Source organism: Rattus norvegicus, chromosome 3 (assembly GCF_036323735.1).
Source record: "Rattus norvegicus strain BN/NHsdMcwi chromosome 3, GRCr8, whole genome shotgun sequence".
NCBI lineage: Eukaryota > Metazoa > Chordata > Mammalia > Rodentia > Muridae > Rattus > Rattus norvegicus.
The window spans coordinates 179994396-180017279 of NC_086021.1; the positions used below are offsets into that span (position 1 = coordinate 179994396).

Here is a 22884-nt window from a genome sequence, read left to right on the forward strand (position 1 = left end):
AGCCAGGGATACACGGTGAGACCCCTTAACCCAACACCAGAGTATCCGATCTCAATCTCAACATGAAATCTCTCTGCCACCAGACTCTCTGCCGAGAATACACTTATCATCAACTACTAACTGTTTTTTTTTTCTTTTTTTTTTTCTTTTTCTTTTTTCCGGAGCTGGGGACCGAACCCAGGGCCTTGTGCTTCCTAGGCAAGCGCTCTACCACTGAGCCAAATCCCCAACCTCAACTACTAACTGTTAACGGCAGTGACTCCTCTCAGGTGACCGTCGAGGTCGCAGGAGACAGCGAGAGCAGCTGGAAACGGAAAGTCAACTAACTTTTCGACACCTGCCTCGTATTTCACCTTCAAGGTTTGCCTCCAGAATTCAAGAATTCAGCTATCATGGACCGGCCCTTGTTGGAAATCCCCTATCCTAGAGTCTCATCACTACTGAAGAACTTTCTTTTTATAAAATTTGCTGTAGTATTCCTTTGTTTCTTCATTCATTTGTTCATTCGATCATTTAATGGAAACCTTGCAGGACCTGGTTCTCTTCTTCCACTACATGGGTCCCAGAGGTCAAACTTAGGTCGTTAGCCTTGGCAGCAAGGGCCCTTATCCAAGGAGCCATCATGTCAGCACCAGCCTGTCTTTGAGAATTCCACATTGTCAGTGCCAGTCGAGGGTCAGGGCACTGTCTGCAAGAGAACTACAAATAACTCCTGGGCTTGGCCTGGAATTGAAAAGTCAGTATGCAGTGAGCTCACTGAAGGGTAAATTGACGTGATGTCATCGCCGTGGGTTCAGCAGACGTTGTCTAATCTCTAGGACTCTGCGTGGTTAAGGGTTCTCATGAGTGAGACTGGGCCACACTTGGAGCCACGGATGGGCAATGGAGAACAAAGGAAGGCTCTGGAATACCCTCCGTCCGGTGACCTTCTGTACTGGTTAGTTATCTATCAGGTGTTGGCAGGGTAGAGCCTGCCATTCCAATCTGCTGCTTCTTATTCCACAGGCAGACTCTTCTTATTTCCTGATTGACAAATGGGTTTTAACCTCTATCATGAGCTATCTTATAGCTGCATTGCACTGACTTTTTTTTTTTAAAGATTTCATTTGTTAAATAATTATGTGTATGCATGTGTCTCTGTGTTGGATATGTGCGTGCGAGTGCAGTTTCTTGGGAGGCCAGGAGGGGGCATTAGATCCCTTGCAGCTGAGGCTGTTGTGAGCTTTGGAGCTGGAGTGATGGGCTGTCTGGAGCTTTTCGAGGTGGGCTGGGAACTGACTCCATAAGAGAGCAAAGGCTCTTTAGTCTCTGAGCTGCTCCTCCCTCCCCTGTGTATGACTTATGGGGCGTCACTGGTGCTGCTATATTGCTATAATGCTGTACTTTTGTGCCTTTTAGTGTTTAGTAAAATGAAGAGAGGGGTGCACAGAGTGAGAAACAAAAGTCCCCCCAACCTTCACACCAAGGGGCCGAAGATGGCACTCTCTCCAGATGAGCTGAAACTGATGGGTCTGTTTGCATGCATGCAACAGTCTTTGGGAGAGAGCCAAGCAAATTCTGGTCCGACTGAGAAGAAAATGAACAGATATCCAAAGTTAAAAGTGCTCCCGTTTAAAAAAAAAATAGTGTGTCTGAAAAGCAGAGACACACTCAGGAAATTGAAAACGTCCCTCTTACTGAAAGTATCTTTTTCTTGCAGCAGGAGCACTCATTCATTCATTCATTCATTCATTCATTTAGATTTTTACATGCCCTCTAGAATGTCCAGTTTCTGAGTGCATTTCAGAGGCGTGTGCAAAAACCCAGGAGGTTCCCAATAATAGGAAGACAGTAGGGAGCCCCTGCACACACTTGATCTGAATGAGCGAGAGACAGGCGTTGTTGCCGATGGAATTGCAGTCCTCGGTGGCCGTGCAATTGTAGGGGGCAGTGGACTCATCTGCTCTTCAGACAGAAGTGGATGTTGATAGGACTTCCTGCCGACAGTTCAGAATGCTAATTTCCGTGCATGGCTCTCCACCCTGGAGAGGACTTCTGTGCCCAAATCTTACCTGTCCTTTTACCTTGTCTTCTTATGGTTATTTAGTATTTTATTAGACTGTGATTTAATGACCAGAAATAGAGGATGTGGGGGAGGGGAGGGGAAGATTGGAGAAGAAATATAGACAACAGCCATTAGATTTAGATCAGGCCATAAATATTCTTACACTGTCCATTTAACAATCAAACGTTTGGTTTTGACCCAGGGTCTCACTCTGTAGCCCTGTTGGCCCAGAACTCCCTATGTAGGCCAGGTTGGCCTTGAACTCATAGAGATCTGCCTGCCTCTGCCTCTCAAGTGCTGGGATCAAAGGTGTGGTTTTTAGCATTTATTCTTGACCTAACCATAGATGTACATTTAATTGTAGATTTATACTGCACAAGGATCCTTTACCCTTTACCTAGTTTCCATGGAAATAAACTCCTCTCAAAATTCAGAGAAATATGAACAAAGTGCTGACATGGATCCAATCGAATTACAGAATGTTTCCTTACGACCAGAGCCCCACGGAGCCACTCCTGTTTCCCCTCACCTCTTGTGTCTGTCACCAACAACCATCCCAGTGACTCCCTAGCTCTGTAATTTTGTTGTGTCAAGGTTATGGTTAGAGAAGTAGCCTGCCGGTAGGACATTTGCCTAGAATGCATGGGGTTTGGGTTTGCAGCTGAGTGTAAAGTATTAATATTGTTGGTATCAGGAAGCAGCTTTAAGGTTGGTTGCAGCTCTACATCTTGATGCAGGCACCCGGGAGGACACTGTCATCTGCACTGGGCGGAGCCTGAGGATAGGAGTCCTCAAAGCCTGTGACATACTTCCTCCAACAAGGCCACGCCCACTCAAACAAGCCACATCCACTCGACAAGGCCACGCCCACTCAAACAAGCCACACCTACCCAAACAAGGCCACACCCACTCAAACAAGCCACACCTCCTCAAGCAAGGCCAGGCCTTGTAACAGTACCACTCCCTGTGGCCAAGCATTCAAACACATGAGTCAATGGGGACGACCCTATTCAAACCACCCCGGCAATTCTTTTTTATTTATTTTAATTTTTCTATTTTTTTAAAGAGTTGGCAATGTGTCTCAGGGGTAAAGGCAACTGTTGACTTGCTTAATGACCTGAGTTCAATTCCTGGAGCCTACACAGTGGAGGAGAGAACCAACGCTCACAAGCTGTCCCTTGATTTCCACATATGTACCCTGGCACATATGTGCATGTGTGTCGGGGGCATGTGCACATGGGTGCCTGAAACCACACCCACACCCACACACCCACACACAGAGTGAATGAATAGTGCAGTAAGAGTGCAGGTGTTGGCCATGCATTATTTAGAGCTTTTAAAGACAACACCACCTTCTTTTACAGAGTGGCCATTTCTAACCCATTTTAAACATCAGCAGTGTGTTGCTGAAGCAAAGTCTTCACGCTGTGCTGAGGATTTGATGGCAACATCTTCATTGTGTGTTACTGTTGTTGTCATTGTCATCGTCACCACCATCATCATCCTCTTACTCCGTCCCATGGCTGTGCTGTGATGGCCTATTGTACTTGCAGCTCACACATCCTCCGTTCATATAGACATGGATAGCATCCGATGTGCCCCCGAGCGTCCTGAATATCTACTCTGATGACATTCTTATATGTCTTCTGGTCATTTGGCTTTCGTCTTTGTATCGCTAGATCACAGGCCGCTCTCTGGTTGATGAGTGAATTGTGGATCTTTTCCAGACGCGGTCCTTCGTCAATGGCATGGTATGTTTGCTCTCCGTCTCCAGCTCGTGTCTTGTCCTTTAAACAGGCCTTTCCACGGAGCAAACAGTTTTAAATCGGACAAAGTCCAGTCATACATCTTGCTGTGCTCTGGGCTTCTGACATCAAGCTCTCTGCACAGACCGGGCCCCCCAAGAACTAGAGTTTTGTAAAAGTTTTGAGCTGGAAATACGGCTCACAACTGCCTGTAACTCCAGCTCCAGGGTGTTCAGTGTCCCCCTCCGTCCTCTGAAGACACAGCACGCGTGTGGTATGTAATCATATGCGTGCACTGAAAATATTTTCAGAAGCTTATGCTTGTATTTGCAAGCCTGTTTTCAGTTATTTCCTGTATAAAGTTCGTGTTTTAACACGGAAGTCGATAGGAGAACCTCTCCCTGCCTGTACTCTCTCCCTTCTCTCTCTCCCACTGTGGATATTCGTTTGCCATTCCTTGAGAGGTTATTTGACTCTACTAAGTTGCTGTTCCAATTTGTCTTCTTCGAGATCTTATATTCCTTGGAAGAGACAGTGAGTCTGCAAGATGAGAGCAGAGAGAACTGACGTGGGCTGTATTAATTCTTCTGGGTATCTAAGGAATAATGAAATCCTGAGGTTGGGGGGACGAGAGTGGCCCAGGCAGCCAAGCCCAAGCTCTGCAAAGGTACCGAAATCAACTCCCTCCCCAGCCTAGCTGTCAATTGTGAGGTGACCGTTTCCTGAACATTAGAGGTGTGTTACTTAAGCAGACTCTTCATATCCTGTGTTCACGTGTGTGTTTGTAATTACAGTGTTGGGAGGCAGAGGCAGGAAGGTTCCGAGACTCATTGACTCTCCAATCTAGCAGAATTTGTGAGTCTCAAAGAAAGTGCCTAACACCAAAGGTTTCCATGAGGCTTCCACAATTTGCACACCTGTACCAACACGCATACATTAAAATATAAGTTCCATTTATATTTTATTTAATTCTGATCAATTCATCCTACTAATCTATTTAATTCATCACATTAAATTTTATTAAGCAAATAAAACCCCCAGACCTATTCTTGTGAACCCCCCAGAAAATATCATTAACAACCTGATGTTTCCTTTGTCTTTTTTCAAGCATTTTAGTATTATGATGATCATGACGTCGAGCTTTTATTTTGTTACTCCTGTAACATGCCACATTTTCCATGCCATTGGAAGGTCCCCTGACACTTGGTTCGAGTGAGCTACCAAGGCCAAATGCCCCTAGATTGTGTGCATATTACAAATGTGGCATAATTTGCTATTAAACATCATGTATCATGCCTATACATTGATGATGCACTTTCTTATAACATGCATTGCATATGAGACGTGTATATCACATGCCATAGTATGTACCACACTTCCATGAATACTACCGCTGCCTTCATTTTGGATATCTTTTATCCCGTGACCATTTCATATGTGTATATAATGTACCTTGACCATATCTATTCCCCACCCCTCCCATTTCCCATGACACCCTGCAGGATATCCCTCCTCCAACTTTCATGTTACTCATTTTTGTAACTCTCTGAACCCAGTTACTGCTGTAAGTGAGACTGTTGACAGGTCTTGCTGGCTAGATCTTGGGCAGGTCTTGTGAGTAGCCATGTCGTGTCCAGGGGACAGCACTTGACAGCAATCTTCCCATGTTCTATCTCTGACAGTCTTTCTACCCCCCTCTTCTACGATGTTGCCGGAGCCTTGTGGGGGTAGGACAATTGATACAGATGGCTTGTTAGGGCTGGGAACGCAATCGTCTCTTATCCTTTGCCTTTGACTGGTTACAAGTCTTACACTGCCGTTGACTGCAGAGAAACCCAGATCTATCACTGTAAGCACTTGGAAGCACGTTGACACCATGACGGTTTAGGCTCCTTCCTAGAGGCCACCATGCTTAGCTTTAGCACCGTCTAGCTGTCTCCATGCTTAAAGTGGGCTAAAGTATCCACAACAGAAGAAACAAAGTATCTTTGCCACTCATTGGGAAGACTGAGTCCTTTCTAATTTTTGTTTCTATAAATGATAACGACCTACTATCTGTCCAGTGGCGCCAGACACTCTTAGATCCTATATCCTGACCTAAGCTTCAAGAAAGAGCAGATTTATCTCTTTATCCCACCTGAAATGTGGCAACCTGAAATGCACATCAAGTCACTGGGACAGGCAGACGGATGGTGTACGTCGAGATCTAGACAGTAGCAAGAGAGACGCTTTATCCATCTGCCAGGCCCTAGAGGATTTTTATTTCCGGAACTTTTCACTGAAATATAATAGAGATCCCGTATCAAAACATGGAGAAATTGGACCTCATATACTTGTTTTGATTCTAGTAATTTTCGGAAGTATATAGTTTGCCCATTCCTCTGCCCCCACCTCCTACCCCCACCCCCACACTCTTCTTACCTTCTCAAATCAACATGCGTTTCCGTGTGTGTGAATATTTCACAGGCAAAAACACTGAAAGGAAAAATTTGAAACGCAAATGTCAGCGGCAGTGGAGTTCCGGGATGTTGAAACAATGTTGCATTTCCTTCTAGATTTATCAGCGATGCTGGTTAGTGTTCAAGAAAGCTTCCAGCAAGGGTCCAAAGAGACTGGAGAAGTTCTCAGATGAACGGGCTGCGTACTTCAGGTGTTACCACAAGGTAAGAACCAGCGCTGTACTTCTTAGGCATTGGCTTGGTAGGAGGTAGCTAGAACTTACTGAGAAAGCACACCCTAATTACTGACAAAGATCGTTGCCATGTTTATGTGAGCAAAATATCTTTAATGCAATGTATTTACTCGACACTCTGTTTTTAAAGATGTTCCTGTGGTGTTTTGGTCTTTTAAAATGATTTTCTTTGTTCTCATTGATTTTGTGCTTACAGCCGATGAAACAGGGTCCTATCTGTTTAGTGCTCTAATGGCGGCATGAACCTGGGAGAGAGGGGCCTGAAAATGAGGCAGACTGAGGTCTCACGCAAGAGCCAGCTTTATTCAGAGCATCAGACAATTTACACTCTGAGGATTCAGGAGAGTCATATGAGTAAAGTGTTCAATTGCAATGACAAGTCACGCGTGGGAAATCGTGGCTTCCCATAGAGGCGTATGAATCACAACAGTTAAAGTAAAACCCCTCCTACCCATTACACCTGGGAGGGGCATGAAGACACATTCCCAAGAACAATTCTGGGCTTTGAAGAAACCGAGGTCACAACACTGTTGGCTTGTTCTCTTAGGGTTTTCTCATGAGCCCTCAGGATTCTCACATTATTGCATTATTGGACGTGTTCTGAAAATACCCACCCCCAGTTTCCCTGTCCAATGCCCCTATGTCACCCAGCACGCATCACCATCCATATATATATCAACCATATATATATCAATCATATATATATCAACCATATATATATCCACTATATATATCCACATATCTTATACACTAAATCCATTGAATGCTACCCCATATGTTCATGGTGTGGAACCATCCACGGGAACTTAGAAAACTGGGTCTGGGCCTCTTTGCCGTTTAGAATTTTGTGTGAAACCAGTAGAGACTCGTCAGCACAGAAACCTGGCTCTCTTTTTCGTGCTGTTCTCCCACAGGCCCTGTGGTGCCTTCCTTGTGCATGTTCAGGCAGTGATGGGAAACAGTCGTGTGTCACCAGACCCTAGTATAAGCTCTAAAGCCGAGCCCTCTGACCCCGTTCTACAGGACCGGTACCCAGTCAAGTGCATTCAGGGGTTGTATATTAGTTTCTCCAGAAAACAATGCTAAGGCGTGACTTGATCCACTTGCTTGGGAAGCCTTACCTTCCAAGGTAGCTTCAAAGACCCAAAGCTGTATTTGGTTCATAAGTTGTACAAATGATATAGAGTTGAGATCTCTGTTAAAAGTGTGGTCATCCTCAGCTGGTCATGGGCATCTCTCTGCTGTCCCCTCATCTCCCAGGTCCTTGTGACCTTTGTGGAAAGAATTCAAATGAGTCAATGTATATTGCAGAAGACAGACATGGTCTATTACAGAGTAAAGTGAGACGCTCTCAAGGGGTACTAGCAGACAATGGCCAGGGGGACCAGGGTGACCTATGTTGTACGCAGGGTTTGTACTATTCCTGAAGCATCCAGGACAGTTGGAGTTCCCCTGCGGATGCTCTCCTCCACAGGGGATTAGATTGGCAGCTCATATGGACCAACTCTTAAGGGAGACACAACAGTACGCTTTTGCCTTTTATGATTAAGCCTTCAATAGACAGTACTGTGGTGACGGTCCCCTTCACTCTGAAGTCATGTCTCTGCCCAGGGTCAGAGATGAGGCAAGCTCCCCTTGAGTTGACCATGATCAGGGATCTGCAACTTCAATTCCTGGTTTTACAAGATGTTGATTAAGAGGTATGCACTCCCACTGTGGGCATATGCTTGGCCCAGGGAGTGACACTAATAGAAAATGTGGCCTTGTTGGAGGAGGTGTGTCACTGTGGGGGTGGTTAGCTCCTAGCTGCCTGGGGGACGTTGTCTGCTCCTGGCTTCCTTTGGGTGAAGATGTAGAACTCAGCTCCTCCTGCACCATGCCTGCCTGGATGCTGTGACGCTGCCATGATCCTGCTTTTGATGATAATGGACTCAACCTCTAAACTGTAAGCCAGCCCCAGTTAAATTTTGTCCTTTGTAAAACTTACATTGGTCATGGAGTCTGTTCACAGCAATAAGACCCTAACTAAGACAACCCACAGACCTTCAAACCATTCAGCGTCTGTTACCTAGCGATCTCTTCTCTTCAGAACCTCACCCAGCCTCTTGCCTTACAAGTCTTTACTGTAAGATCATCGTGTGTGGCCACCCATGCACCTCTGTATAAAGCTCAAAGTATTTCCAGAAATAATTCACTCTTCACGAGCCCTTATACTACCTTCTGGGGTATGGGAAAACACAAGAGAACATGGAGTTTGTAATTCCTGGAAGGTATGAATGCACCCAACAGAAGGGAAGAGAAGTGAGGACTGCCTTGTAGGACTTGCCCTTCCTGTCCATCAGCTCCCGGTGAAGACTGTGTGTTTGAAGTGTGTGTAGACTCCAGGTACTTCCCACAGACCCTCCTGACACCTCTGGGGAGCAGGCGGCTGGACTGCCTCTTGCTAGTGACTGGAGTTGATGTGACCTCACTCCCCTCAGGCAAATCCTCACGGTGGTTTGTGGGACCTCGGCATCTGAGTCCCCACTGCCTGTGCAACCTCCTAGCTTAGCGTTCGGTCTCTTCTCACCCTGCTCTGGGGCTCCTGGAACCCCAGTGTCTTTCCACACTGCCACCCTTGTCTTTCCCTTTTCTTGGGACTCTGTTACTCTTGGGCAAGCACCACACTTCTTAGTTCAGTGACTCCTCAAGTTCCTCCGTAGGTAATACTTTTCCTTAGCTATTTTATTTATAGTGGAACCTATTAAGCTGCTCCCTTCTGGTCTCTCATTTTCCCTAGCACTTATTACTGTAGATGCTCTCACCTGGTCTCTCCAGTGTCTCCTTCTCCCACATTCACCAAAACCTCCACAAATCTAACAGGCCGTGTGTGAGCGGATGTGGGAGTCTCTACTAATTACAAGTACCTAGGACAGAAGAGACGACTTAGTGCTTCCTAAGGATTAAGAACAGAATTTTCAAGGAGCCATCTGAAACCAGGAAAAGGAATTTTGATTTGGAAGACATTGGTCCTGGTGATCGGACCTGAAAGTGCCAGGACTTGGATATCTTAGAGGAAGTTTAGGACAGATTCAAGCTCTATACCTGCGTGGGCTGAAGGGCCCCTTTGACTGAATGGGATGCTGAGGCCATGCTGGCTTGCCCTACTTTGGGTTTCTACCTGCTGGCTTATGATTTAAAATGCAGATCTTTGGGGAACTCAGTATGCTGGGTTCCCTTTCATCTGTAATCATCATTAACCAAAGTTCAAAGCCCTAGCACTAAGGAGGAATTATCCCCATTAAGCCTCCAAGCCCTTGACGAGCTACGGACTTCTATTCCTTCTCTTTACTCTCTCAAATCTGATGTGTTTAATATTAATCCCTTGGGGGCACAGAAGTAATTCCGAGATGTGCTTTTTTTTTTATCTAAATGCTGTGTAATTTATGAATCTTGATAATAAAACACCAAGGTTATAAGTAGCACGCTGTGACCAGATTTCTGAATTTACTCCAATACAAAGAGATTTCTGAAAGACGTTGGGAAATGAGTACTGTGCTCTTTGATCAACAGAGCCATGGTGTCTGAGGACACATCCTTCTGGTAGGAGTGCATCCGAATCCTTTCTGGAGTTTTAACGTAAAAGTTGACTGTAGAATTTTAAAAATTTGTGCATGTTTCACCGAGCACTCAGTTAAAGGTGTTATCTCTCCTGGGGGGGGAAAATGGAAAATAAATATATAAATTCAAGATGCAAAAGGGAAAAAAACATTTTTTACTTCTTAGCCCCCTTCCTAACGTTCCTCTCCTTGAGCACCCTGAACTGTCAGGGATGCCGTGAAACTGATTAACCTTAATTTTGGTGACGTGAGGACTCCAATGGCTTTAGTCATCCCTGCCCTTCCTCTGAAATGCAGACTCCCTGTGTTCATTCAGGAAGGCAATTGGCTGGCATGGACCAGGAGGTTCGGGGTTTCATAACTTGCTTTGCTTTGTGGGGAATAGGTGGGAATCTGGGCACACCCAGGGTGGAGGGGACGGCTCAGCTGCTTGATTGGGTGGCCTGGGTTCTGCCCTGGCTTTGCCTGTGACTATCATGGGGTGCATTGCTTGTGTAGCTGATAATTACTCCCTTCCCCCCTCCCACATCTCTTTTTCTTTCTTTTCTCCTTCCTTCTCCTCCACCCACTCCCTCCCTTCCTCCTCTTCTGCCTTCTTTCCCCTCCTCTCTTTTCCCCTTCCTTTCTTCCTTCCCCTCCTCTTCCCCATCTTTCTTTCCTCCTTCCTTCTACTTCCCCCACTTCCTCCCTTCCCCCTCTTGCCTTCTTTCCCCTCCTCTCTCCTTCCCCTTCCCTCCCCCATCTTTCCTTCCTTCCCTCCTTCCCTCCCTCCTTCCTTCCTTCTTTCCTTCCTTCCCTCTCTCCTTCCCCTTCCCTCCCCCATCTTTCCTTCCTTCCTTCCCTCCTTCCCCCTCCCCTCCTCATCTCCCTTTCTTTCCTCCTTCCTTCCCCTCTCCCTCCCTTTTCCACCCCCTCCTGTGCTTTTACCCTATGGTCTCCTCCTCTCCTTTTATTCTGAGCATTTCCTAGAACAAATAATCCCATTCTGACGAAAACCACCAGGAACACGGTGCTTGTACACACGCCCTCATTTTTCAATGTCCACCCGGCCCGCTAATGCTGACAGCAGTGAGCAGCAACACACACACACACACACACACACACACACACACACACACACACACACACCCTTCTAATCCCGCCGCTATGGCTTCTGCCATGTCACCAGGCCCCATTAGGCTTCCTGTTCTGCCTCCATCCTTCGTTACTGACTCGTGCTTGCCAGAAACCACTCGGGTTTCCCAGGATCCATGTCAGGCTGTGCTTAGTTTTTAAGGAAACGGGATTCTAGTTTCTTCATAGTGAGCCACTGGCCAATGCCCTAAAAATGACTCCTTCTCTACAATCTCTAATCTAATCTAATCTAATCTAATCTAATCTAATCTAATCTAATCTAATCTAATCTCGCTCTTTCTCTCTTTCTCTTTCCCTCCATCTCCCCCCCTCTCCTCCCTCATTCTCTATTTTCCTCCCTCCCTCTTCCTTCTTCCCTCTCTGTACTCTGTTCCCATGCCCTCTCATCTATGTGTATATATCTGGGTCAGAATTCATCTGTGGTAACGATTTTATTTTATTTTATTTTTTATTTAGTTTTCCTTTCTCTAAACCCTGCCTCTTTTGATGTAGCTGGCTGCAATCTGCCTTTCCCAAGTCTCAGAACATATCCCAGCCCTTCCTTTCAAAGCTTAGATGTACCCATTGAAGTTGTACTCTGTTCACCAGGAGATCACCCACCAGGTCATATTCTGGAAGACTCCTCTCGTTCAAGAGAGCGTGACTTCACAACTCCATACATTGAATTATCCTTATGTGTAGACGTTCTCTCCAGCTGTAAGCCCAGCCAGACCCACAGCTCAGGCTGTAGGGAAAGTAGGGAGAGGGATTTGTCTGGGATACAGCTCTCTATTTTACTTATGGAGCACATACTGATTCTCCCACCCCACCCCCAACCCCCATGCATGCTCAAAACAGAGTTAACTCTCTTTCCACTTAAGCTCGATTCTGGTCTGTGGTTTCCAGGCTTGTGGTTTGACATGTAGAATTATGTAGCTATTCATAGCAGAGGCCAGTGAAGCATCCTGGACTCTCCCCTTGCCCCTTTGTCTCAGTCAGGGTTTCACTGCTATGAACAGACACCATGACCAAGGCAACTCTCATAAAGAACAACATCTAGTTGGGGCTGGCTCACAGGTTCAGAGGTCCCGTTCACTATTACCGTGGTGGGAGCATGGCGGCATCCAGGCAGACATGGCACTGGAGGAGCTGAGCTTTCTATATCTTGTTCTGGAGGCAGACAGGAGAAGACTGGCTTCCAGGCAGCTAGGATGAGGGTCTTAAAGCCCACACCCACAGTGACACACCTACTCCAACAGGACTACACTTCTTAATAGTGCCACTCCCTGGGCCAAGCATAGACAAACCATCACACCCCTCCGAATCTAGCCTGTGGCCAAGTCTGCAGTCTTCCTTCTGCACAGACTCCTACCTGACCCCACACCATCCCATCGCCTTTCCTGGTCCATGTAGCAAAAAGTGGTCATCTCTCTCAATCTCTGCCTTGTCCGATCCTCCCATATGACTCTCCTGGCTCCATGACAAGTTAGTCTTCTGGGCCCACTCTGCGTGGAGACCCCGACACACTGACCACTGTGGCTCAGCTCATGACAGTGTGCTGGGAGAGGCTGCTTCACCTCTTCAGTCCTCACAGTTCCCGAGGCTATACATTATGATGCTTATAAGATCTCACATCTTCCTTGAAATACATTTCAAGGATTGAAATACATTTCAAAAGTTTGAATACTAAGACAGGAAACAAAATCTGACGTCAGACCCTGGTCTCTGTCTGTATAAAATGGTTAGTAGGTTAATAAATACTTTTCAGACCTTTTGCTCTACGCAACATTCAGAAGCACGTTCTCATGTATCGAGAGATCGTGTTTTCTTAGGGAGTAGAATCATTCACTGCACATGCACATGCATGTAAGGAGACTCTGAACCCAGGTCTCATTATGATCTGTGTGTAAGTTGTAGAGACAATTTCTGTGATAGAATATTTCGGCTCGTGGCATAAGTGGTTTGGTAGCATCAGTTACTAGCCCCCATTTCCCTGCTAGTAACTTAAGAGTATTCCTAAATAAAACTGCCCCCAGAGTACAAATTACTCTTACTCCACAAGGATTCCCTCAAAAATTTATGCACAGGAGTGTTTCTGACATTTCATCGATAACCAATCCTCATGAAGAATTTAATCCTCATAAAAGTACTTGTGTCTCTGTTGGTATGAAAAATGTGCCCACTCCTCCACTCATCAATGGATAGGTTACCTGGGATGGCACAGGCAGGCTCACGCAGGTATCCTGTGGCCCAGAATCTCTTCTACCAGCCTCAGAGGCCACACTCTTCCGTTCAGACACCTCCATCAAAAGAAAGACACAGAACAAAATGGATTTATTCCTGTTGTCTTACTTGTGCAAATAACAACCGCTCTTGGGGAGACAGTTCAAACTCCAGGCACGAGTCCAGCTTGTTTTAAATGACCAAGGGTGCAGGGATATTTTTAGAGAGACAGAAACCCACTAATGCAGGGTTTGGGCTGCAACTGTCTAGACTTGCTCTTTCTTCAGAAGTGTTTTAGAAAATGTTCACCCAAAACCGCTGCGCTCGGAGGCCCTGAGCATAAACTGGAGAGTGGAGACAAAGCTCTCCTCTCAGGACTTGGCATTCAGCTTAAGCGTGCCTTGATGTGTGGGCTCCCCTCTAACCACCATCTCTGTCTCTCAACCATTCTTATTTTTATAGAAAAGGCCGTGTGTTCAAGTTAAAAGTTTCAGAATGCATTATATAAAACTCTATTGAATTTTTTAAAAATAGAAATGTTTATAAGGGTACCCTAAAACTTGAAGCACTATAATTATGCGATAGTGATAACTATAATTTAATTTAGTGGGTTACTCAGTAATACTTCAGGGCATGCGGTGAGCTCAGGAAGGGACAATTTTCATACCTCGTTCATTCTGAAGATGACCTACAAAAGCAGAAGGGGTCTATGCCTCTTAGTTTTCAGCAAGATAACGGCCTCCATTTTTTCTTTCTTCTAAGAATGAAGTAATTCGAGGCTTCTGCAGAGATTTGCAATTTGCATACTCAAAGTGAATTGCTCACTTAATTCATTCGGTCCCACAAGGGAAAAAATAATTAGGATTCAGCCAACAAAGGCAAGGCAGAGAAATGCCTTTCGGGCCGTGGTCTCGCTTTCACTTGGTGAACATAAATAAATCATCAACTGTAAATGACCACAAACAGAAAACAGGCGGAATCAGAAGCTGGGTCCTTGTTGGCCTAAATGGCTTCAGACCAGCTCACCAGGACAGGATTGAATATTCCCAGGCAGTGCCCACTAATTGGGTAATTCCACCACATGCATCTGCGTCTGTCAAGGGAATATGCCTTTAAATATCCAATTGAGTGAATCTCCCCTTGAAACTCTAGATGGAATTTCAACCGTTTCTTCATCTAGTCGCAAAATAATCCATTTGGAAAATTGAATTGTGTGATTCGAGATTGTTTTCCAAGTTGTTATTGCAAAACCCTCTTAACAGCAAATTAAACTTTTAAAGTATGGCCACTTTGCTAATTGCTTCCTGTTAAACATTTATTTCGGCAAATACTACCATTTATGACGAATAAGACATCTGGCATGTAACTTTGAAACAGACAAATTAATTTGCAGCCTATTTTTAGTGGTTTTAAATTGGGTGGCATACTTAAAGATTTATCAGAAACTTGGTATGTATCTCTTTCCATGGGCCCATGCTAATGTGTATAGTAATCAATTAGATCTTAAGCCTTTCCTGTCTTCTCCTTAGACCCACTCTAACCCAAGGGGACATAGATCTTAATCACTCATTGGCCGGTTGACTGTTAGGCTCTCCTGATCCCATTTCTAGCCCTCTGCTCTAATTCCTGCCCTCCTTAAGGTCAAAGCAACACACAGCTATACACAGCTCCCACTTGGCACCATTTATCTCAAGATTCCAATGACCCTGAAGACCCACTGTACTGGGTCACACTTGGGCCACATAGTAACCATTGCAACACACACACACACACACACACACACACACAGACACACACACATATGCACACACACAGATACATACCCCATACATAAACCACACACAAAGACACACACACACACACACACACACACATATATATACATACATATAACACCCCACATATATACACTACACACAGACACACAGAGACACACATACATATACACACACCCCATACATATACCGCACACACACACACACCTGACACATATACCACACACACATGCACATACAGCTACATATATACATACACATAACCCCCCTACATATATACACCACACACAGACACACAGAGACACATATACGTACACACACATACCACATGCATACACCACACACACACACATACACACAGACACATACACACAAACACACAGAGACACATATACGAACACACACATACCCCATGCATACAGCACACACACACACACATACACACAGACACATACACACAAACACACACGTGCACACACACATACATAGATACATACATACACATGCACATGCATACCCCATGCATACACTATACAAAAAGACACACACACCTCACACATATACCACACATACACATACAGATACATATAAACATACATAACCCCCCACATATATATGCCACACACAGACACACACACACACACACACACACATATATATACACACACCCCATACATACACCACACACACAGACACACACAGATGCACACGAACATACACAGACACACCATTAACACACAAACACACTGTCGCCACCTATACACACATACACACACACACTGCTTTTCCAATGATGTGATAAAATACTGTTGAAAAGCAACTTGGGGGAAGAAAAGCTTTAGTTCAGATTACAGGTTACATACAGTCCACGGCTGAGTCATTTATTTTGCTTGGAAATTTATCTATGTTTTCTTTGCCTCGAAAACCCCTGCCCATGCTTGAAACCCACCACGGGGAGGCCCAGTCCTAATGGAAGAGCAGAGGACTCCTTGCTCCCTTACCTGTACTCATTCCTTGCTTTTGGAGGCTTTAGTAGAGCACCCTCCATGTCTGTGTTGGTATTTCTGTCTCTGGTCTTTACCAGTTGTGGGCTCAACATTCTCATAGAGTCAATATAAAAATTATGAAAAAATAAAAGACTGTAATTGATGTGATTGAAGTAGTGATACCTTGGCATGTTAATTGGGAAATAGATAAACGTTGGTCACAAACATTGCTATTATGACTTCGTTATATTGTTGGTTCCACGAGCTTGGCAGATGGCCCCCAGACAAGGCTGAGAACCCCCTTATTACTCTGGGAATTTGGATCTTTGTGGATTAGACTCCTGGACCTCTCCCTTTCATTCATGTAGACTTGGTCTACAGAATTCTTAGAAATCTGCCTGGCTGGATTCCAGTCCAGTGTCCCTTCCACCAGCTAGGAATAGTCCAGCCCTTAGCACGCTCTTAAGATGTCCATCGTTCTGTTTGGGTCCATGGATCTGATGACGGTGTCCACCCCAGGAGTCCGAGCTTTCATTTAACATGTAAGAAGTAAGACTGTTCTGCTTCTTGTGGGTCACGGCTCTTAGCAGTGGTTGATACAGTGAAGAATCAAATCTACGGACTCCCTGTTTCTACTCTAGTGAGGAAGACAATGATACAAAGAAATACATAAAGACATCAACCCACAAACTACTTCCGGTGTTGGTGTACACGGTTGATACCAGAGAGAAGGCAAAGTCAGGAGAGAGAATGTAAGGGTGGGAGAAGAGGACCGTGGTTTTAAACGGAGCAATCAGTGGTGGCACCACTGGACAGACACTGTACACACGTGAAGGGAACAGGGAGACTTGGGGCACATGTTTGGTTGTGGCTTCCAAGTGACCAGTGAACAAAAGCAAAGGGCATCTCTGTCTCAGGGCGTCATGAAAGGACCCGTGGACGAGACCAGTTCCAGAGGGATTTCAAGGGAAGGTTGTGTTTCTCAAATGATGAAATCCATTTCCTGTTGACTTCCTGCAGCTAAACTAGGTCTCTCCGATACAGTGACCTCTGCGAAGGTCACAGGGCAATGTGGCTGGGTTGTAGAGGTGTCTAAGAGTGTTCTGGAACTTCTAGGGACTGCTCACCAGACATTCTTCAGAAGAAGCTTTGTCACTTCCAGCAGTGGAAGGTGGGCTGTTTCTCTGAGAGGAATCCAGGGAGCGTGGGAGGAAAATCTGCTGCTGGGAATCCATCTTGATTTGAGAGAATCAGATTTTTTTTTTCTCAGAACGACTTCCAGGCAATACCTTCCAACACGATCAGGCACTGGAGCCAGCCAGCATAGCACTGACGAGGCTGCCTTCTGTTATTTCCTACATCGCTTTAGAAAAGGCGAGCTGGCCCGCCTACACCATCTGCCCAGAGTCTGTTGAAGGGAAGATGCTGGGATGTAGGCGTGAACTTCAGAGCCTGGTCCTGATGGAGAATGGGAATTATCAAACGGTTTGAGAAGCAGAGCATTGTCTGTGTCTATCCCGTCAGAAGTGTAAGCTGAAGGGACGCTCCTGTCCTCCTATGCCCACGTCTCATTCTGTCCTCAATGGAAAAACATGTGCTTGTGATCAGCTGGGGCTGTGCTTGCTGGGATGCCCAGAAGAGGCATATGGTGGCATAAACATGCTCCCCATCCTCAGCAGGCTACCCGTGTACATACACACCACACACACACACTCTCACACACATACATCACACATTCACACATATCTCACACACACTCACACATATCACACACACTCACACACACATATCACACACACACTCACACACACACTCACACACATACACATTCATACATATCTCTCACACACACTCACGCATATCACACACACACTCACACATATCACACACACATTTCTCACACACACAGTCACACACACCACACACACACTCACACACACATCACACACACATCACACACATACACACACACTCACACACATACATCACACATTCACACATATCTTACACACACTCACACATATCACACACACTCCCACTCACATACACACATGTCACACACACTCACACATTTCTCGCACACACACAGAGTCACACACACCACACACACACACTCACACATCTCTTGAGGATATATTAGCGAAAGCTTAAGGAGGATGCCCATGTGTAACATTGTGTGATGGGCATTTATGCCAGTGTACACACAGACAGTGGGAGTTGCTCTTTGATAAGACTCATTAGCTATGTATGTTTTAAAATAAAAAAATGGCTTACCAGTGAGCCTAGCGGCAATTGGGGTCTGTGTTTCCACACTGACTTAACAAAAAGCAGTGTGGGGTGGAACAGAAAAAGTACATTGGCTTAGTATTTATCTAGAGCAAGGCCATCACAGACATGGGATTTACACCGGTGTAATAGGACAGTGCAGTTAACAGAGCAGAGCTTGGGTGCAGAAGATCCCAGTAGATCCTGAGGGCATGTGCTGCAGTGTGGCTGGGAGCACAAAATCAAGTGACAGGGGACATTTCCAGATCCCATTACAATTCAAGAGGTGTTTGGGGTGGAGAGGAATGGTAGCTTCTTCCACACGACTGACATGTTCTTCTCCTGGTTGGAGTATTATGATATTCTTCCACATACATGCCTTCTGAGTCTGTGGCTTTACCTGGACCACATTAGACAGCATTCTGTTGTCTCTTGCCTGTGTTGTATCATAGGCCTATGATGGTTACGTTTTTCTCAAACATATACAGACCTATTTCTTGTTAATGGCTCCCTAAATAATACAGAGCATCCACGATTTACATGCCATTTAAATGTATTAGAGATAGTAAGTGTCCTAGAAATAATTTAAATTATACACAAGACTTTGCATAGGTTGCACGTGGGTACTCTACCATCTCATGATACTTAAACTTCTTAAGGATTTTGGTATTGGTCCTTCCGTGGAACCTTTGTAGATTTTGAGGGATGAGAGTATTTGCCTTCTGTGGGCGTGCAACACTGCTTATAAGGTGTGCGTGGCATAGAAATGCATGTGAATGACAGCTACTATCTCTATTCCTGCCATCTGTCTGACTACATATCATCTGTCTGTCTGTCTGTCTATGTATCTATCCATCCATCTATCCCTCCATCCATCCATCCATCCATCTATCCATCTATCTAACTATCTGTCACCTGTCTACCTACCTACCAAGTGACCGATGCTACATCTCCAATGCCCGTCCTAAACTTCGAGATGTAACATCCATTGTAGAAGTAGACATTGTGGGGAAAATGAAGAAGTTTAGTACATGGAATATCCCGTAAGAAGTCAGATACGATCTTTTCTGAAGGCAGACATTCTTTATTAAATTTACTAAATGGGGGACCCTTTGAAACTGAGAGGCCCAGAGACAGAAGAACATGCCCTTTGCTGGGTCCCACACTGGGGTGGTGAGTGTAGGCGGAGACACGGCTCGGAGGAGTAGCGGTGTAACTCGATGCGTGAGGTATAAATTAAATAACAAGGAATCCGTGCCTGCTTTCTTAACTGTGAGGCTAGAAGTTCAGTGATGCGAACCTTGTTATTTGTAAGGAATTCTTATCGGAGCTATGGAGATGATACGTGTGATGACTATAATTTACCTTCAAAAATGTCAGCCACAAATGAGTGTTTATGTGAGCCTGCATTCACAGGCTCGCCTTACATCTGCATGTGAAGAAAGAGAGGAAGCAAATAGAACGAAGGTGGAAAAGGTTGTTAGTGTTGACTTGACACATGGCCGTGTTTGTCTTTGGGCATGTTTTGTTGAAAGTATTCTAAGTACGTCTCTGCAAAAGAAACCATAAATGCAAAAATCCCCTCAGAAAAAGACCAGAAGGCAGAAAACAGAGAAGATCTTCCTTCCTCCCTCCCTTCCTCCCTTCCTCCCTTCCTCCCTTCCTCCCTCCCTCCTTCCTTCCTTCCTTCCTTCCTTCCTTCCTTCCTTCCTTCTCCCCACCCTGCTTTCTTTCACCATGTAGGCCTAGCTACCTGGGTGTCTTGGCGCTCCTTCTGTAGATCAGGCTGACCTAGAACTCAAGAGAAAGCCTCTGTCTCCAAAGGACCAGGATTAAACTTGTGAGCCACCATCTCTTGGCCTACATTTCTTTTTAAACAAAGGATTTTACAAAGGCAAAAAGACCACCAGAGTGTGGAAGTAGGCCCTTCAAACAGCTGTCATAAGCAAGGATTTGAATTCATTCGACATTTATAGTAAAATGAACCTGTGAGGTGTGGCCTAAGTATGATAACCCAACTGTGTGCTTCTTTATAGTGAGCACCGTGAGACTCGCCACAGGTCCGAAATACTGAGAACAAATGGTGGAGTGTTCACCCACAAACAGGACATCTATACTGTACCCCACACCCACAAGGAGGGGCTGAAGGACTGTATGAGCCAGAGGTTGTGGAGAACAGGGACAAAGCAGTGTCTTCTAGACATGATTGGAACTCTGTGGTAATATCAGAGCAGCCATGGTGGCCTGTATAAGACCTGACAAGATCAGGCCAGTGAACGTTTAGCAGTGGTGGTGGGGGTTGGGGGGTAACCCTTGAGGCTTTCCTTGTAGCTTGGGAATTAATTATTGACTGTTGATGCTGCCGAGGGTGGAGAATACGGGTTCTTTAAGGTATAGTCTGGGGTTTGACCCATCCTTCAGTGTCCTATGGTCATCACTAACAGGACTCAGTGGATTATAGTTAACATTTTTATAGAGGACATTAAATTGGGCGGAGTCATGAGGAAACACTTAAGATGAGTTGGAGCAGGGAGAATGGAGGTGGACATGGGAAACGTCTGTTGTATACACGAGTAAAATTCTTAAGGGGTAAATAATATAGCATTTTTAAAAAGCCAGTTCTGTGTTCAAGAAATAGTCTCCAACACTTTGCCCTGTATTTGACTTCATGCCTGATTCCTCTCAGTAGAAGAGACAAAAGAATGCAGAAGCCAAAAAAAAAAAAAAAAAAAAGGGACATGATTGTATTTACGTGGAGGAAATTTTTGTTTGCTCGCTTGTTTGTTTATTGTTTTTAAGACATGGAACTAACCGATGGTATTAAGGTCAACGGAAATTAGCACTGGCCATGGAGAAGAGAGAGTGGCGGTAACCGACTATGTTTCTCCATGAGTCTAGGTGCTACCTATCGAGGTGTGTACACAGTTAAAGGTTCACAGAACAACAGTACAGGCAATGACAAAGTTATGTTTTTGTTTGCTTGTTTGTTTGTATGTTTTTAACCAGATGTGATTGGTCCATGTGCCCTTTGCTGGGCCTCACAGGGAGGATATACTTGTGGTGTCCTAAGCTTTAAAACCACAATGTTAAATGTGTCTCCATGGAAGAAAGGCCTTTGAGAAACTGAACTCCTTCGCACACTTTAGGTTCAAGAAGTAGCTGGGCGGGGGGTTGGTGGTTAGTTGATGAGTTGATGAGACCTTTGTTCTTAGACTGATACTCTATTCTAATAGAAATTAATGTTTTAGGCTGTCTTTATAGGCCCCCTTTCCTACCCCTGGGCTGTGTACTTTTATTACTTCGTCATTGCCTTCGCTGCTGTGGCTTCTGGGGCTGGAGAGTAGGTTTGGTTTTAGGGGTGTTAGCTCTTTAGACTGACCATGCTTCAGAGCTCAGTGGATGGTCCTCTGCACATGTGGAGCCTCTGTAAGTGTTCAGCCTGCTCGCCTCCGCTGAGCTACATCCTCAGCTGGAATAATGCCTTTTGAACATGTGGCTTAGCGTTCAATGCTCAATGGCATTCCTTTCTTCAGGCTTTCGAAGTGTTTGCACTCTGAGTTGTGTGTAACCGTCGAGGCCTTCAGACGGTCCTCTGTTCCTTCATCCACTTGTTCCTTAGAAGTGTGTGCTATTATCTGCGTTTAGGAGAAATGGCCTTTCCAAAGCCAGAAGCTCCAGTTTGAGTACTGGAGTCCATTTTCATAGGCCTCTGCCTATGAAATGCTATTTGCATGACTTTGGTGGGGTCTCAGTACATCTCTCTCTCTCTGTGTACTTGGTTTAACAGTGGCTACCAAGGATGCTACATCCCCCTGGGAATGGACGTCCCCTCGAGATCATTCAGGGCTCTGTGGTGTGGTTGCATGGGTGGCCTTTATCCTGGCAACTTGATATAAAACTGCCACTACTGAGATTAGCAGCCGGGTTTGTCTCCTCACTGAACTAGACTAGCTCTTCTGTACACTGACGTTTCTTTTGAGAAAATCATATGAAGTTACTCAACTTCCAAAGTAGAACTGATAACCAAAGTTTTAATATAGCCCCTGGTTACTGTGTAGCTGAATATGGAATCCGGCCTTCTAAACAGAAGAAGCAACCTCATCGCAAAAATATTTGTGTGATATTTGAGACTAAAACTCGAAAAGTCTTGGCAGCAAGGAAATCAAATAGAGGATGTATTAACCACATCTGCCATGAAGATAATTCCAAAGTCTTGGTGGCTTATGGTATCACATATTTATCTTCTGCCTTAGTTCTGTCGGGGTCTGGTCAGGGATCTGTGTGGCCGTGGGGAGACTGAGAACAGCTGGATAGATTGACTCAGTTTTGATTCTGTGGCCTGCTGAGACCTAGGGACGAAGAAGGGAGAGGAAGAAGGTCGGTGTTGGAGAGCTGCAACTGAGGAGGAAGCAAGCCAACTACACACACGTGTCAGGGTCCCC

At 45.2% G+C, this 22884-nt stretch overlaps 1 protein-coding gene across 3 annotated transcripts in view; it reads left to right on the forward strand.

Annotated features, from left to right (window-relative positions):
• Dok5 (docking protein 5) overlaps positions 1-22884 on the forward strand; it is a 136916-nt gene that overhangs the window by 59977 nt on the left and 54055 nt on the right. For all 3 annotated transcript variants that reach the window (XM_006235673.5, XM_063284407.1, NM_001109344.2), the window contains exon 2: positions 6345-6452. In XM_006235673.5, the coding sequence (XP_006235735.1) occupies positions 6345-6452 (108 nt within the window). The remainder of the gene's footprint in view (positions 1-6344; positions 6453-22884) is intronic.